A 17636-nucleotide genomic window follows, 5' to 3' on the forward strand; every position below is an offset into this window, starting at 1 on the left:
TTCATCCATTGTTAATTGCCATTATTAGGGGCAATAAAGGGAGAAAAATTAATAGGAAAATGACAAAAGAGAGAAGTGCTATAGCAAAAAATTCAGATACATTATCTCTAAATTTATTATAAATGTACATCTCATAATACTGGCCTTTTTTTAAAATGCAGAATAAGAGAATAAATAAATAAAAGACTAGCTACAGTAATTAAACAATAAAAACAATTCAAGATAAAACAGATTACAAAACATGGATAAAAACCTGCAGCCAAAGTGGTCCTCTAGGACTGAACTTGGGACCACTGCTGTAGAAAGCTTGTGCTGTGATCTCAAGATGCAGGCCTTCACAGGATTCTCAGGAGTAACAAAGCTCGATGGACGGAGGTAGAGCCTTTAGAGAGTGGCTCTGGAATGATTGCCTACTGATATCAGAGTCTCATCATTGAAATTCAGACTGAAGTCTCATTAGTTTTTAATAAAGTTCTCTTAATAGAGCTGCCACTGAAGCTGTTCATATCACTTTTTATTAATTGTGTCAGATTTTTTTTTTTTGTTTTTTTACGAGTCTTTCCCGTTTTCTTTTCTGTGTTCTGTGGTAGCATTTTGCATCACAGCTGTTCTGATCAGATTATCCTTCCTGATCTTGAAATGAGATCTTAGAATGGACGTTTCATTTTCAACAAAAAAGTCAGTGTTTGCCTATTTACATGCTGGCACTATGCCCAGAGAAATCACTGGATGGTCGGTCCTCCTACTGATTTTTACCAGATTTTTTTTTATATATCTAATGACCATGGATGCCACTTAATGTTCCCTGAAATTTGTTTTCCATGTGTATTTTGTATTTTTCCTCCCTTTCTTTTCAGTTAGATTTAGATACATCTATGGTGGATTCAGAAAGTGTTCAGACCCCTTCATCTTCTGGAATCTTAATTGTGTTGCAGGTTCAATTTTAAATGGATATATTTGACATTTTTGCCCGTCACTCCACACTCAATAACCCATAATGACAAAGTAAAAACATGCTTTCAGAAATGTTTGCAAATGTATTAAAAACTGAAATTTCTCATTCATATCAGTATTGAGATCCTTTGCTGTGGCTCTCCAAATTCTTCTCAGATGCATCCTTTTTGCTATAATTATCTTTGATGTGTTTAGAAGATTGGAGTCCACATGTGGCAAACAAAATTGACTGGACACCATTTAGAAAGGCACACATGTACCTGTGTATACTAGGTTCATGATTCACACTGCATGTCAGGACAAAACCAAACCGTGAGGTTCAAGGTGTGGCACAGATTTGGGCAAGGGGATAAAACCATTTCTAAAGCTTTGAGTGTTTAACATGAGCACCAGTGGCCTCAGTAACTGCATAATGGAAAAAGTTTGGAACAAGCAGGATACTTCCCACAGTTGGCCATCCCACCAAACCCAGGCATTAAGGGTCTTGGTCAGGGAGGTGACTAAGAACCCAATGGTCACTCTAACAGAACTTTAGAAGTCTTCTGCTGAGATTGGAGGACTTGTCCGAAGCAGCACTCCATCAATCAAACATTATAATAGAGTGGTTTCTCCTTTTTGGAGCTTAAGAAATGTCATCTAAAGCACTCCGAGAGCATGAGGATAAAAATTATCTGTTGTGATGAGGAAAAATCTTAATCACTTTGTGCAGAAGTCCAAGCAATGAGTGTGGTGAAGACCAGGCATTGCTCATCACCTGCCTAATACTATATCAGTATTATCATGCAGTGGCAGTATCAAGCTATGAGGGCACTACCCAGCAGCAGGGACAGAGAGACTGGTCAAAACTAAGGGAAGGACGAATGTGTTCAATTACAGAGAGGTCCTTGAAGAAAACCTACTCCAGAGTGCATGCAACCTCAGACTGGGGTGACAGAGCACCTTTCAGCATGACAATAACCCAAAGTATGCAAGTGGTTTCAGGATAAGTCTCTGACTGTCCCAGAGAGGCCCAGCCATAGCCCAAACTTAAACTCATACAACATCTGTAGAGAGACCTGAAGATGGCAGTTTACAGATGCTTCCCATCCGATCTAATGCAGTTTGAGAGGATCTGCAAGGAAGAATGGAATAAACTGTCTAAATCCAGATGTGGAAAGGTTGTGGGAAGAAGACTCGTAATTACTTTAATTAGGTCCAAAGAGGCTTTAGCACTGAAGTACTGATTTAAGGGTCTGAGTACTTACATGAATGAGAGATTTTAGTTTCTTATTTTTTACATGTGTGCCTTTCTATATGATGTCCAGTCAATTTTGTTTACCACATGTGGACTCCAATCTTCTAAACACATCAAAGATAATTATAGCAAACAGGATGCACCTGAGCAGAATTTGGAGAGCCACAGCAAAGGATCTCAATACTGATATGAATGAGAAATTTCAGTTTTTAATACATTTTCAAACCTTTTTGGAAACATGATTTCACTTTGTCATTATGGGATATTTAGTGCAGATTGATGGGCATAAGTAGCAAATGTATCCATCCAAAATGAAATGAAATGTACAGCACAATTAAGTGTGCAGAAAGTAAAGGAGTCCGGATTCTTCCTGAATACACTGTGGTTAGAGGGAGCACTTGGGAATTATGACCAAGATATTGGACTGGGCACTCTGTCAGGATACTGAATGAAACGACAGCAACTCTTTTTTGGAAGTGTCAGTACCTCAATTTGAAAATCCCCCTTCTGCAGAACTGTCCCCCTGTTGTTGGAACAGCCACCCTCACTGCTAAACACTTTGGAGGCGCTCAACTTCTCTAAACTTAGCACTTGTGTGACTTGTGTTTATTTTTTATGTATGTACAACCAAGAATAAATGTTGATCTGTTTAAAACAAGAACATCTTTAGTGTAAAGGTGACTGTTTACAGAATTTGTACAGAACTGATGGAGAGAATGGCAGTAAGCATATCTGATTGGCTAATCGGCAAATTACCACTTAGGGTTGAGTCTGCTTTCAGACGCTTCTGCAAGGGGATGTTGATTTTGGTTTATGACATGGAATTTCTAATGATGCAAACTGTTACTTTATTTAGCTTGTCTATCACATGGTGGTTAAGGGCACAATGGAAATAAAAAGCAACAGAAACTACAGCCATGAGCCATCACTCAGCCTAAGGCATAACGTTGTGTCACCACAGCCATTACACCCTGTACTTCATTAATTATTGATGTCAATGAAGGTGCGGCTGCACTTGCATGAACGAACATGGACTTAAAGTCATTTGCACTTGTGTGTCTTTGATGAATATTTCATAAGGAGCGTGTGTCATATCAGCTACCACATCACAAATATCTCAGAATTCCATGATGATAAAGTGTGTCAATTAAAAAGCGGCTGTTCTTTACAGTGGACAGTAATGGGTTGGGAGTTAGCACCTCAAGGTTTGGACAGAGTTCCATTCCAGCCATTGAATGTATGGAATTTGGTCTACGTCCAGATGAAACATTCACACTGACAGTAAGGGCCTGTCACAACTTATCAGCTTAATGACTCGACCCCCCAGGGTGATGGCTGATTGCTTGGCTGAAAGTGGAAAGTTCAGAATTTCAAAACATAGCTGGAAATCAGCTGACTCAGCGGGCTGGTGCTGCACCTGGCAGGAGGGCAGGAGACATCACTGAAGGAAGAATGCAATTTGGGGTGCTTGGGGCTTCAGTTAAAGAGCAAGCATGAGATGAATGCCTTGGCTTGTAAAGTTTGGCAGGCACAGTGACCAAGTGAGCCACCAAGTTGTAAATCTTTATTCTCTAGGCTGCTTTAAAGAAAATGTGAGGAATACGTTCAGGTTATTGATTAACTGACTGACCATGTCCTTTTCAAATGCTAAAGATATCTAAGTATAAGAATTAATTTCTTTTAAGATCTAATGTAAGAAATCAAAGTCTGGAGTAAGAGAATGAATATATGCATTTAAATAACAATTCTGAATAGTCAATACCTTTTTGGGTTGGGACATGGTGTAGCAGTTGGTGGCACTGCCCCCTGACAGATCCATTGTTGTAAGTCACTGCACTGGGGAATTGGTAAGTGCCCCCTGTTTGTGTCTCCAACACCTCTTCCACCAGCAACCCAAGATTTTTCTAGGTGGTCTCGCTTCCAAGTACTGGCCAGACCCAAACATGCTTAGCTTCAAGTGGATGACCTGTTCTGATGTGCAGGTGGTATGTCCGCGAGGTTAGGTGTAGCAGCTATGGTTGTATGACTGCTAGGTTAACTGCCAATTCCAAATTGGCAACTGTGGGTGTATGTATGAGTGGACTTTGTAATGGATGGGCACCCTCTCAGGGTTGTTTCCTGTCATTGTGCCCACTGCTACTGGGATGTACTCCGTTTCCTGTGACAAGTCATGTCATGGGGTCTTTGAAAGGTATAATTTATTTATTAATTCAAGCAGAGGAGAATGAAGAGTCACAGCAGGAACAGACAACGTGCGGGACAGAATCCAGGAGCATTGTGGCCTTGGTATTGAGAGGGCAGAGCTAGCTGAGGGAGAGGTGATACAATAATCTTGCTCTGAAAACTGATCTGCTTGTACCAATGGAGGTGTCAGACCAGGATGCTGAGTTCTGTGCAGTGTCCTGGCATTGGCAACGGACTACATCGTGGGTGAGTTTTGTTTGGATTCAGTGGAATTTAATAGTATTTATTTACTGCACTCCAGAAGACACTGTTGTATTACACATTTTTTTAAAATGTAATTGTTTATTTATTTTTACTGTGACTCTTTAATTCTCTGTAATAAACAGTATACACTTTTTGGACTGAACATCTTGTCTGCCTCCTCACTCGTTAGTTTTCCAGTTCATTTATAAAATACAAGATGTCTCAACAAAGGTTAGGTGCTCATGGTTGAAGATGCTGGGCCATCACACTACCCAGTAAAGCCCTAAATTGAATAATCAGTTTGAGAATATTATATGATACACTGCTGAGATGTTGTGTCAAGCAGAGACTTCTAGTGATTTTAAATAACATTTGACTGTAATTCTCCTTTTATTTTTCATTTTTTTGCTGGAGAGTCTCTTAATTTAATGGTACATTCCACATCACTGCCATATGTTCACACACACAACCAACTCCTTTCCAAGACACTAACAACAGTTCCACTAGGCCTTCAAGTATACTTGGTTATAATACTGTCACATACCAAGTAGCTCAAAGTGAAAATTGGTAAAAAAAAGAAAACACCCAAAACAACATACATTTAGAGCTGACCCAAGTCATAAGCAAACTACATGGCTGACCTGTTGCCACCATGAAAAATGGGAAAGATAGGAAAGGGAAAGCTGACAAATGAGGACTAGGCTCTGGAGTTGGTGAACATGCTGGCGGATTTAGGTATCCTAAGCAATCCCCCAGCTCTTCAATCTCACACATCCCTCTAAGGGAAAACACTGTTTGATCAGTCTAAGGGGGACAAATTCGCTCTTCGATCGCATTTAACACTCCAAGGGGTTCAACCCTCTTGCACTGCTCTTCTATCGTGCTCAGTTCCCCAGATTCCTTTGCTAGAAAATGTTCCTGACTTTGCAAATCCTTCTAATATAACTGTTGAACAAGGATTCCACAAGCTTTATAGCTTAGGACCTCACCAAGTATAAAAACAATGTATAGTCAATAATATAAAAAAGGGCTTTATATTCATCTGTGTTCTCTGTACATGTGACAATAATGCCCCATAAACTATATCTTATAAAATTTACATTAAGAGGAACATTATACAGATGCTATGCACTGGCAGACACAAGCCCTTGGGGAACACCTTTAGGGCTCTAATAAGGTAAGCAGTTCCACGCCACACCAAGAGGGTGCGTAGTTGCTAATGTCTTCTCCCCTTTTCTCCGCAGTTCTGAAGAATGCTAAACAGCTGACTGAGGTCACTTCTCCCATTTCCTCAGAAGTCCTGTATTTTCTGGGTCCTACAATATATAAACTCATCAACCACTGGATGAGGTTGTTCATTGATGGACCAGCGAGGACAGGAGATGGAGCTCCTCCTTTACAATAGACACAAGCCTGAGCACTTGTATAACCCGGCTGTGGCTATTAACCTTTTTATAATTTCTTTTGCTTTTTTTCACCCACAAATTAATAGGGTTCACCATGGAGATGCCCCAACTCTTCCTGTATCTTGTTCTATATATAGAGTTACAGCACTAAGGAAGGGACAGAACCTACCCCATGAAATTTTTTAAGCAACTGGTGACAATCCATTATGTGAATAACCAAGAACTGGAAAATTGGTGTGAGCTACAGCTAATGAAGCTTTTCTTCTAACAAAAAAAAAAGCTTCCTCTGATAACTATGGAAATGGTACCCCAAAAATGTTCCTGCAAAAATGTTCCAAAACAGCTCAAACACTATGTATAAACATATTCACACCCCTAAGAGGACACAGCTGTTGTGACTAGGCCATTAAGAAATAGCTAAATGTGGGAAGCTGCTATAGAGTATAATATACTGTATGTCCCATGACATTTCTGTACCATAGTTTGACAAATACAATGTTCAATTTTATCAAAACAGAACATTAGTCAACAATCACTTCAGCCGGAGAAAACATGGGGCCATGGCAAATGACTGCAAACACTTTCACATCTCTTGGCTGTGCAATGTTTTCTATTAATAGTATTAGCTGTAAGAATTCAGGAATGCATTTGTGGGAAACTATGAAGGTTGAAGCTCCTTCCCTCCCCTTTGTGTGTCATTATCCTGATGGGCTGCCTACAAAAAATGTTGAAATAATCACTTTAAAAAAAAAAAACAAAAAAACAAAGCGTTTTGGCCATAAGCTCTGCTTTTTTGCTTGTGACCTGATCTGCTATAATGCAGTATAGGAAGCACTGGCCGCCAGTTAATTGTAGATCAACTGTTTCAACTTTAAAATCATGGTAAACTATATCCATCAGTTATCTCTGAATCCAATTCAAGGTTGCAGGGGCCAGAGTCCATCCAAAGACTACCTCTGGATGAAGTCCTTACTACGCATGGACACACACCCACACCTACTCGCACCAGGTCACTTTAGAGAGAGCCTCAGAGTAGAGTTGCTGTGCTTCCACATTGAGAGAAGACCGGTGGGGTGGTTCAGGCATGTTATAAAGCTGCCTCCTGGATGGCTCCTCCAAGAGTTGCTCAGGGCATGTCCTACTGGTCTGAGACTCTGTGGTACATTCAGTACATGCTGGAAAGATTATATCTCTCAGCAGTTTGGGAAGGCTTTGGAATTCCCCAGGAAGAGTTGGAATCTGTGGCTGGGGAGAAGGAAGTCTGGGTTAACCTGCTTGGACTGCTGCCACTGCAACCCTCTCCAGAAAATGAGATGAGAGGCAAACTGGACAAAAACTAGAGTGAGACACAGTTACAATTTGCAAAATGTAGACAGACTGTGTCCAGACTGGGGTTTGATTTTAGTCTGCTGGAGCTATGAAGGAGCAATGCTAACCATTAAGCTACCCATGTTGAACTCATCCCTGGGTATACTGTGATGTAAACTAAATAAATAGAACAGTGCTCAATTATCTTTATAATATAAATATAGACTACATTTGGGGATGTGTGTTGGATTGTACTTGGATTACCATAGACTGGAGTCCCATCAAGCATTGGTTTCTGCCCTTTGACCAGCGTTGGTGAGATATTCTTCGACTGCCTGTGGCCCCATAGCTGGATTAAACAGGTTCAGTAAATGAATTCTGACTGGATGGATAATACCTATCTGCCCTAAACATAAGCTATTGAAACTGTGTTTCAAAGATTAGCAGCACTCGCACTCAGCAAAGGCTTCTTTTAGAGCAATTTCAGCTTTTCTTTTTTAAAGCTTGAAAGCCTACCATCTTCTTCTATAATACGCTACCGTGGCTGTTCGTTTGTCTGTCCAGGATTTTAAATCACCTGTAGCTCGCAAACCGTTTCACCTATTGACTTGAAATTTGGTACACATATACTACGTGACGTCTACTATCCGCTTTCGGGGTGATGAATTTATTACTCTTTTTATTTTTATTTTATTTTATTGTAGAATCAACTCTCAGCAGTGCGCAGCAGGGCAGCAGTGCGGCGCATGCATACGGGCGCCGATCTCATTCCTTACCACTTTCGCTAATCATTCTTGAGGCAGATTGAAGACTTAAGTGCCAGATTAAGTGAAAAATTTAAGAAAACGTACTAAGTAATTGCAACACAAAAACTAACTTAATCAGTTTTAACGCGAAAAGATGCCGACGAAACAAGAGAAGCAGCGGGCCGCTAGGGTGGAGTAAAGAATTGCTGCTCAGGAAGCAGCAAGCAGATCAACCTCTGAGCAAACGAATGCTAAATGTACAGAGAAAGAGGATGAATATCATGAATCCTCAAGTCAAGTGTATTCACTGCACGTTATCGTGCAGTGCGCCGTTACTGGTTTTAAATATTAGCTAGAGCACCATGCATTACATCCTGGTCCCTGAAATGCAAGATGCATGTTACTGTACATGCCACAAAATTCACTTTCAAACTGTCCAAATGACACAACAATTTGAGATTGGGCATCTATTGTCAAAACCTAATGGGCCAATGCCGACCATCCCTTTACATACAGTACATGTGTTTCATCCTGTGTCTGTTATGCCAGACTAAAGCTTTTCATATGACCATGTAGGCAGGGTGGTCTATTGTTTAGATGTTAGATTCTAAAGTGTAAGCTGAATTCCCACTGCAGAATCACTTAGCCTGCTAGTGTGCCAGTTGTAAAAATTTAGAAGGAATTTTATTGCACGACTGTGACTAGTTAGCCACTTTAGGAAAAACTGACAGTAGTCAATATAGGTGTGATTACTTTACAAGGAATGGAAAAAGCATTGAATAAGGAAGCTGGCTGAATCTGTATCAAGAACACACCAGAAAATTCATCTCTACCGTGCTGGATCTGTGTAACATATAAAACATGGTCATAGTGTGAGCAGCTACTCATTAAGACACCTCTTTCACTCTGTTCTTATGCTGTGAGATTATAGTTAATATGACAAAGGTCATCCAGGTTGAGCTTTGACTGAATCTCTTAACCTGGTTTAAGTAATATGATTAGGTTTACACAGTGAGCTGTTTGGATTGAGCCTTATAATCGTGATAAAGTAATATTTTCAAACTCACTTCATAGACGTGGGGGGTTCAAGCCTCTCCCAGCAGGACTTGTTACCTGGAATTTCATTTTTTTTTCTTTATTAATGTGTAGTTATTATATGGGGAAGTATAAAAATATGAAATATCATAAATAGATACTGCTGTCATGATGGTAAAGTGGTTTACATTTTCAGCCTCACACCTCCAGAAATCTGGATTAAAAAAGTGAAATACAGCAGGATTATTTATCCATCCATCCATCCATTTTCCAACCCGCTGAACCCGAACACAGGGTCACGGGGGTCTGCTGTAGCCAATCCCAGCCAACACAGGGCACAAGGCAGGGAACCAATCCCGGGCAGGGTGCCAACCCACCGCAGGGATTATTTATCCCTGTGTGTTTCTTCAGCTAATCCGGCTTTCCACTACATTACAATCACTTGCTAATTTGTTAAACTGGTGATGCCAAATTCATCCAAGTGTGAGTGTGAAATTGTTTTGTGATGGTGTAGAACCCCACATTGTTAAGATAGGCTCAGCCACTTCAACCTTGCACTGGATATACAGTAGATGGTTTTAAAATGTATGAAAGTGAAATATGGATGGACTAGCTGTGCTACCCATCCTAAATGGCTTAAAATCTAAGTTATCAACAGACCTCAACATTAACACTTGTAGTGCCCCATACCATGCATAAAAGCTAGGCTAATGTTTGTGATGCGCCATCTGTTGGAATGACAGAGACATAGCAACTGTAAAGAAACACAGACAGACACACAGACTCATGTCCATTTGTTAATGTGGATGATATAACAGACGTGAGCCATTTGATGGATTAGCCGCTCATCTGTCTTGTGCCCAATGCAGCCAAGAAGCTTGGGTTTCCTGCAACCCTATAAACTGAGTTAAGTGGTATAGGAAAATGGATGGAAAGATGGATAATGAAATCGCAGAGATTTTCTACATCATGTCACATTTCAAGACAATCAAACAGATCTTCTCAGATGTTGTTAAGTAAATGGAAGGATCAATGAAAAAAGGGAATTTGGTCATTTGAAAAATATGCACCACTAGGCTAGCAAAACTGAAAAGCAAAGCACCAGAGAGAGATATACAACTAGAAAATTTACTTGTAATTTTATTTACTAGGGGGCTTTGCCCACTGCTTGCTTTGCTCAAAAAACCCCCCAGCCAGCGCTACGCACCAGCCACTTTGCATCTCTGCCGTTCGCGTACAGTATCTGGATTTCACTTTCACCAAACAACAAATATTTTAATTGTCGTGGATATGCCTCTTCATTGGAAAGAAACACTACTTTTCCCTCATGGCAACACGAATTGGAAGATCTACAAGTCTCCAACTTAAAGTTTAAATCAAACAATATATTTGATCTCTTTTTGCTGTTCTGTTATTTCACGGAGTAATAATTTCCGTTTGTTTACGCTAATGCGATCTTTACTATCATTTTTTTGAGACTTTCGAATTTTAGTACTTTCATTATTTCCAACCTGCTCTGCATGTGTATCGCACCAATGTTTTGGAACCTCTTTACAACGTTCTACTTTGTTATCTACTTGTTGTCTTTTATTTCCGGCCCCAGGCGTGGTTAAATCTCTTGGCATAAAGTCTCATCTCAAGGGACTTGAAAGTATCTCTCTGAAAAAGTCTTGTCTCGTCCCTGGATTTTTTTTTATATAATAGAGAGATATACAGTGTAACTAGTCTGATGGCTTCACAATTTTTCACAATTAGTTAAGTTGCAATTTTGTACTAAAATCATTTAAAATTATTATCCCCCTCATGAAACAACACTTAATATCCCAGAGTGACAAAGCGTAAAGAGGATTTTAGAAATGTTTGCAATTCATTTAAATAGAAAACTAAAATATCACATTAACACAACTATTTACACTCTTTGATATGGCATCTGAAATTCTCTTGATCATCGTTGAGATGTTTCTACACCTTGTTTGAAGTCTATATGTGGTTAATTAAATCGATTGGACAAGTTTAGGAAAGGCACACACCCATCTGTAGAAGGTCCCACAGTTGAGAATGTCCATCAGAGCAAAAGCCAAACCCTATGTTTGAAGGAATTGCTGGCAGAACTTACAGACACTGCGGTGGGCTGGCGCCCTGCCTGGGGTTTGTTTTCTGTCTTGTGCCTTGTGTTGACTGGGATTGGCTCCAGCAGACTTCCGTGACCCTGTAGTTAGGATATAGTGGGATGGATAATGGATGGATGGAACTTACAGACAGAATTGTGTTGAGGTGCAGATCTGCTGAAGACTACAAAAATTCAAGCAGCACTGAAAATGTCCAAGAGTACAGTTCCCTTTATAATCCTTAAATTGGAACAATCATGATACTTCTACCAGCTGGCGACTGAGCCAAACTGTACAGTTGGGGGAGAAGGGCCTTGAAAAGACAGTTAACCAAGAACCCAATGGTTACTATGGCTGAAGTCCAGAGAACCTGTGTGGAGATGGGAGAAACTTCCAGAAGGACAGCCACCACTACAACACTCCACCAATCTGGGCTTTATGACACAGTGGCCAAACAAAAGTCTTTCCTCAGTAAAAGACACATGTAAGCCAGCTTTGAGCTTGCTAAAAAAAAGGCACTTAAAGGACTCTCAGACTGTGAGAATCAAGATGATCTGGTCGGATTAAAATAAAATTGAATTGTTTGGCCATATTTCGAAGTGTCATGTCTGTAGGAAACCAAACACTACTCATCTCCTGCACAGTATCATTCCAATGGTGAAGCAGGTGGTGGCAGCATCATTCTGTGGGGTTGTTTTTCAGCAGCAGGGATTGAGGGACTAGACATGGTTGAAGGAAAGCTGAATGGACCAAAGTACAGTGAGAGCCCTAATGAAGAGTGCTCTGTAGCAGGTTTGGACCTCAGACTTGGCTGAAGGTTTACCTTCCAACAGAACAAAGACCCTAAGCACAATGTAAAGACAGCACAGGTGCTCCTTAGGGTCAACTCTGTGAATGTCCTTGAGTGACCTGGAGAGCTTGGACCCAATCAAACATCTCTGGAGAGATCTGACAATAGCCGTCCATTGATGGTCTCCATCTAATCTAACAGAGCTTGAGAGGTTCTGTACAGAAAAATGGCAGATAATTCCCATATCCAGGTGTGTGAAGCTCGTTTCATCAAACCCATGAAGAATCTAGGCTGTAATTGCTGGAAAAAGTGCTTCAACAATGTGCTGAGTAAAGGGTCAGAACACTTGTCAATGGAATATTTACATGTTTTAGTAATTTGGAAAAAATGTCTAAAATCCTGTTTTCGCATTCTCATGCTGAGGTATTGAATGTTGCCTGACGTGGAAAAAACATGAAGATAAACAATTTTAGTATAAGGGTGCAATATAAGAAAATGTGTAAAAAGCAAAGGGGTCACAAACATTTCAGAATACACTGTGCTTCGGTCAGACAGTTGGACATTTTCGACAAAATGTATTTAATTTAAATAATTTGTATATCTTTGTGTATTCAAAATGTTTGCTCTCTATGTGATTTTCTGTTTCTTTTTTGTATCTATAAATCTATGTGGAGTATGATATAAGAAAGAATAGAATTGAACTTCTTCACCTGGCCTCAGAAAAATGGACAGAACACAGCAGCTCATGTTTAGTATCACAGCACACAAAGAGTTTGTATATTGGGAATGAATTTCTTCATCTGATAAAAAGGGCTATCTCAGGGGAAGGTACATTCATTTTGGGGGCATGGAACACCCCATACACTGCCCTGTCGTTTGTACCTCTCTTAACTGGGAACACAGAGAAAGAGATGGAGCCAGGTGAAAACCAAATGCAGCCCAGTTTCATTGATGGCACATGATACAAATGTCCCTCCTGTATGAGAAAACAAAAGGCACATGTGCATAATGGAGGCTGCCAGAGCTGGAAACAGAATGATGGAAAATCTTCAAAGTTCTGGAGAAGGAGAACAAGAGAGATGTATGGAAAGATCCACGTCACATTTAAAGCGCATGCTTCCAGCGCTGGTCTGTCTGTAAAGGATATCTTCTATGATGCTGTGCCCTATTTACACACACAAACTAACATTTTCAAATCTACTTGATCTTATTCAGGTTTACAGGATAGGGGGCCATCCTTAAAGCACTGAGCGCAAGGCAGGAATCAACCTTGAGCAAGGTATTAGTGTACCAAAGGCCATTTCTACATAAAGAAGGTTGCTTGATCCATTAAGCAGCCATTTAACCCATTGAGCTTCTGGCTGCTTTTCTATATTTATTTAATGTGTTCTGCTGTGTTCATGAGGTTTTAAAATATCAATTCTAACAGTGAAATATTTTATTGGAAGTGATGAGATTTTTCAGGTAAAAGAGAAATTTTGAGGTAAGGTAGTTATGCTCACTAATTGTGGTACTTGGGAATGGTGATGGGTTTCATGTTAAAAATTAAAGATCTAAATAATTCAACTAACATAAATACATCATCTGTTTATATCTCTCCCTGTTTTCCCACTCTATCCAGCTCCTTCTCCAACTTCTCACCAGTCACATCTGCGTTAACCTGCTTTGTAAGATGAAGCCAACTACTTGTGTACTGGACCCCATTCCCACCACACTTCTTAAATCCTGCCTTCATGCCCTAATCCCGACTGTTACAACAATAATAAACTCATCCCTCGACACTAGGTTTGTGCCAGCCACTTTTAAAAATCGCTTCTGTAACCCCAATGTTAAAAAAGTCTGGTCTTGATGGTGACGATCTTAACAATTTTTGGCCTATTTCCCACTTACCTTGTAAGTGTCATAGCTTCCCAACTCACCAATTACTTAACCTCTAATAATTTGATGGAACCCTTTCAGTCTGGTTTCAGGGCGCGGCACAGCTGTGAAACTGCTCTGCTACGGGTAACCAATGATTTGCTTAAGGCAGCAGACTCTGGACAAACCAGCATATTACCGGTAATTCTATTAGACCTCAGTGCAGCATTTGACACAGTCAGACATGACATCCTACTGTCCAGAATGGAGAACATGCTGGGTATCTCTGGCATTGTCCTCAAGTGGTTCAAGTCCTATCTGACTGATAGGCAAGAGTTCGTTAGTCTTGGCAACAGCAGACCCAGCTCAGCGCCAGTCACACAGGGAGTTTCTCAGGGCTCTGTCCTCGGTCCTCTGCTTTTCTGTATTTATATGCTTCCCCTTGGCCATATTACCCGTAGCTATGGACTGGGTTATCATTTTAATGCAGATGATACTCAACTCTACTACAATGTTAAAAGTGGAACTTCATCAGAGCTTTCTCAGCTCAGAATCTACCTCAGTGAAACTAAAATCTGGATGGAGCAGAACTCTTTAACATTAAATTGCAACAAAACTGAATTCCTGCAAATTGGGACTAAAATGCAACTTAATAAAATGAGCTCCTTCCCAGTCCATCTCGGCAGTGATCTCATCAGACCTGCCTCTACTGTAAAAAATCTTGGTGTCATTTTTGATTCCTCCCTCTCTTATTCTGCCCACATAAATCACATTAAGAAACTTTCTTACTTTCACCTCCATAACATATCCCGTGTTCGCTCCTTCCTCTCCTTCTCTAATGCTGAGAAACTTGTCCATGCTTTTATCACATCCCGCATCGACTATTGTAATAGCCTAATGGCAGGTTCCCCTTCTAATCTTATATTCCAGCTCCAGCTTATTCAAAACCCAGCTGCAAGAATCCTTACTTGAACCAGCAGCAGCGAGCACATCACACCCATCCTGCTCCGTCTTCACTGGCTCCCTGTGTCTTACAGAATCGAATATAAAATCCTACTAATAACCTACAAAGCCTTAAATAACCTCGCGCCAAACTACATCAGTGACCTTCTCCATCACTATGTTCCTGCCCGCCCACTAAGGTCCTCTGATTCTGGCAATCTTGTTGTACCCCACACTAATCTACACTCCATGGGTGACAGGGCCTTCAGCTGTATAGCGCCCAGACTCTGGAATGACCTACCGAAATTAATCAGGTCAGATGACTCCATGAATTCTTTTGAAAAAACAACTCAAAACTCATCTGTTCAGGAGGACTTTTAGCTCTACTTGACTTTATTACCCTTCTCTCAGTTTATTTCTCTGTCAAGATGCTCATGTAACCTGTATGTGTGTGTGCTAGACCATCAATTATATTGTCTGTTTTTTTTTCTCTGAATTCACTGTCATAATCTTCTTTATTTATTTATCTGGTTTGTATGATGCTATATACTGTATACCCTGCCATTCTTTCTTATATTCTGTAAGTGCCTTGAGCATGGGAAAGGTGCTATATAAATAAAATGTATTATTATTATGTTAATTAGCACACGCATGTAAACATTTCACTGCATAAGTGCTGGCGAAAGGTATTCCAGGGTCACCCGGAGAGCTTCCGGTTGCTCAGCCGGCACTTCTGCCACACCAGGAAGTGCAGGCGGAAGCTCATCAAGGGACACCTGGAGCAAATCCGGGGAAGGATAAAAGGGGCCGCCTTCCAACAGTCAGGGAGCTGGTGTCGGGTGGCAGAAGACAAGACTTCGGGAATGGGAGAAGGCGGCCCGAAGAAGACCATTGAGAGGTCGAGAGCAAGAAGGGTGATTGGTGCTGGAGCACTGTGTGTGGTGTGGGACTGTTTATGGACATTTGTAAATAGTTTAATAAACATGTGGTGGACTTAAGAAGGTTTCTGTCTGTCTGTGGTCGGGCAGGCTATCACAATATATATGGACCGGTGCCCTGTCCAGGGTTTGTTCCAGCCTTGTGCCCAACGCTGGATGGGATAGGCTCCAGCTTCCATCTATGACTCTGATCTGGATGAAGCAGGTTCGAAAAAGACATGATATATACAAACAAACACTAGCACGCAACAAGGAGTCTGGGGTTCACATTGTGGGCGCTTCCGGCATGCAGTTTTCTCTGGGTGCTCTGGATTCCTCCCACAGTCTGAAGATATGCAGGTTAGTTGAACTTGCAATGCTAAATTGGCTCTAGTGTGCGAGTGTGTGTGAATGTGTACTAGCCCCTACAATGGACTGCCACCCTGTCTAGGGGTTGGTCCTGCATCAATAACTGGAAAGATGAATATTAAGAACAAGAGAAATTGTGTGATTGTGAATACAACTTTTTGACTGACCTGATGGTTGCACACAACTTTTCCTTAACTCACTCTCCTCCCCATTATTCATTTGCTTTATTCTTTCCACCACATGAGAAATGCTTGCTTCAGCAGTAAAAAAAAAAACTATATTAAAGTCTGTGGAAAATTGTACAAGGTGGCCCAAGGTACACCACTCCAGGGGATTGCATGTGTGCTTATATAAGTGTCCTGGGTACTGTTTTCTATGGTAAGGCACTACATTAAAAAGGTTATTTGTTTGCCAGCTGCAATCCCATTCTGATCGCTGGGAAAATCCCTAGTGAATGTTTTCTGCCATGTCCCAAAATCGCGCTCAACAGGTTAATACGCCGCTCTGTATTTACTCCATATTAACAAATGTGAGTTCATGTGCGAGTGTGCCTTGCAAAAGGCTAGCATCTAGCTGAATAAGTGGTATGGAAACAGAGATAAAAAGCACATAATGCAGCTATTGTGTATTTCTATTAAGTAAAACAAAGTTATGTGATACCAACAGAGAGTGGTGATGTGTTACATGGCACGCAAGTAGAAATTTCACTGTACTCTAACTCTGTACAAGTGACAGTACTACCACTACCACTACTAGTTCAGAATGAATTCGGATTCGCCTCTCAGACACGCGCCCTTTGCAAGTAACTCGTAGAAGGACCCACGCAAGCACGGTACTGTATTCGAAACCGGAACACTGGAGCTGCGAGGCTGTTTCACTAAAAGGCTCCCATTCCCACGTAGCTCTGAACAAATCAAATAAAGACATCTCAAAATATAATTCTCTTAACATAATACTAATATTTGCGCATCAGGAAATTTTACTGGTCCCCTCTGTGATGGACCGGCGCCCAAGGCTGGTTTCCTTCTTTTCTATTTAAATAAGGCGGGTGTCGTGGCGGATAGATGCATTTTGTAAAATTGAAAAACTTTCCACAAGCTGTGATTACATGCATCAGTTCTCACTTAAACTAGAAGGGCGTCTGCATACCTGTAGTCCGCGACGTCTTAAAATACTGGACTCGTCCATCCCGTAGTTTCCCTGATCTCTGTCCGGAAGGTGAGGTTCAGCTGAAGTGCACCCAGGATTGTGCCTGCTCCATCGGCTGATGTGACTCCATCTGCACGAATTCGGCGTCGCTTTGAGTGCTTCAGTCGGCTTCACCTTTCATAGTCTTCACGTGCGGACTGAATGCTGCTGAATGACAGCTGCTCGCTTGCGCGGGCTCACAGAAGGGGGCGGGGCTCGGGTATACGCGCCCTGCGCCAGGGTCTGGCATTCGCATTGGAAACGAACGAGATAAACTTATAAATAAATACAGAAAGTAGATACAATGAACCGAGGACAACGAATAATCTACCGTTCATTACGTTAGCTATAAAAT

At 41.0% G+C, this 17636-nt stretch overlaps 1 protein-coding gene across 1 annotated transcript in view; it reads right to left on the bottom strand.

Annotated features, from left to right (window-relative positions):
* mast3b (microtubule associated serine/threonine kinase 3b) overlaps positions 1 to 17436 on the bottom strand; it is a 187153-nt gene extending 169717 nt beyond the window's left edge. The window contains exon 1 of the mRNA XM_051935048.1: positions 17243 to 17436. Coding sequence (XP_051791008.1) covers positions 17243 to 17281 — 39 coding nt within the window. The 5' untranslated portion in view covers positions 17282 to 17436. The remainder of the gene's footprint in view (positions 1 to 17242) is intronic.
* Positions 17437 to 17636: the final 200 nt, after the last annotated feature.

This window comes from Erpetoichthys calabaricus, chromosome 12, assembly GCF_900747795.2.
Source record: "Erpetoichthys calabaricus chromosome 12, fErpCal1.3, whole genome shotgun sequence".
NCBI classification, from domain to species: domain Eukaryota; kingdom Metazoa; phylum Chordata; class Cladistia; order Polypteriformes; family Polypteridae; genus Erpetoichthys; species Erpetoichthys calabaricus.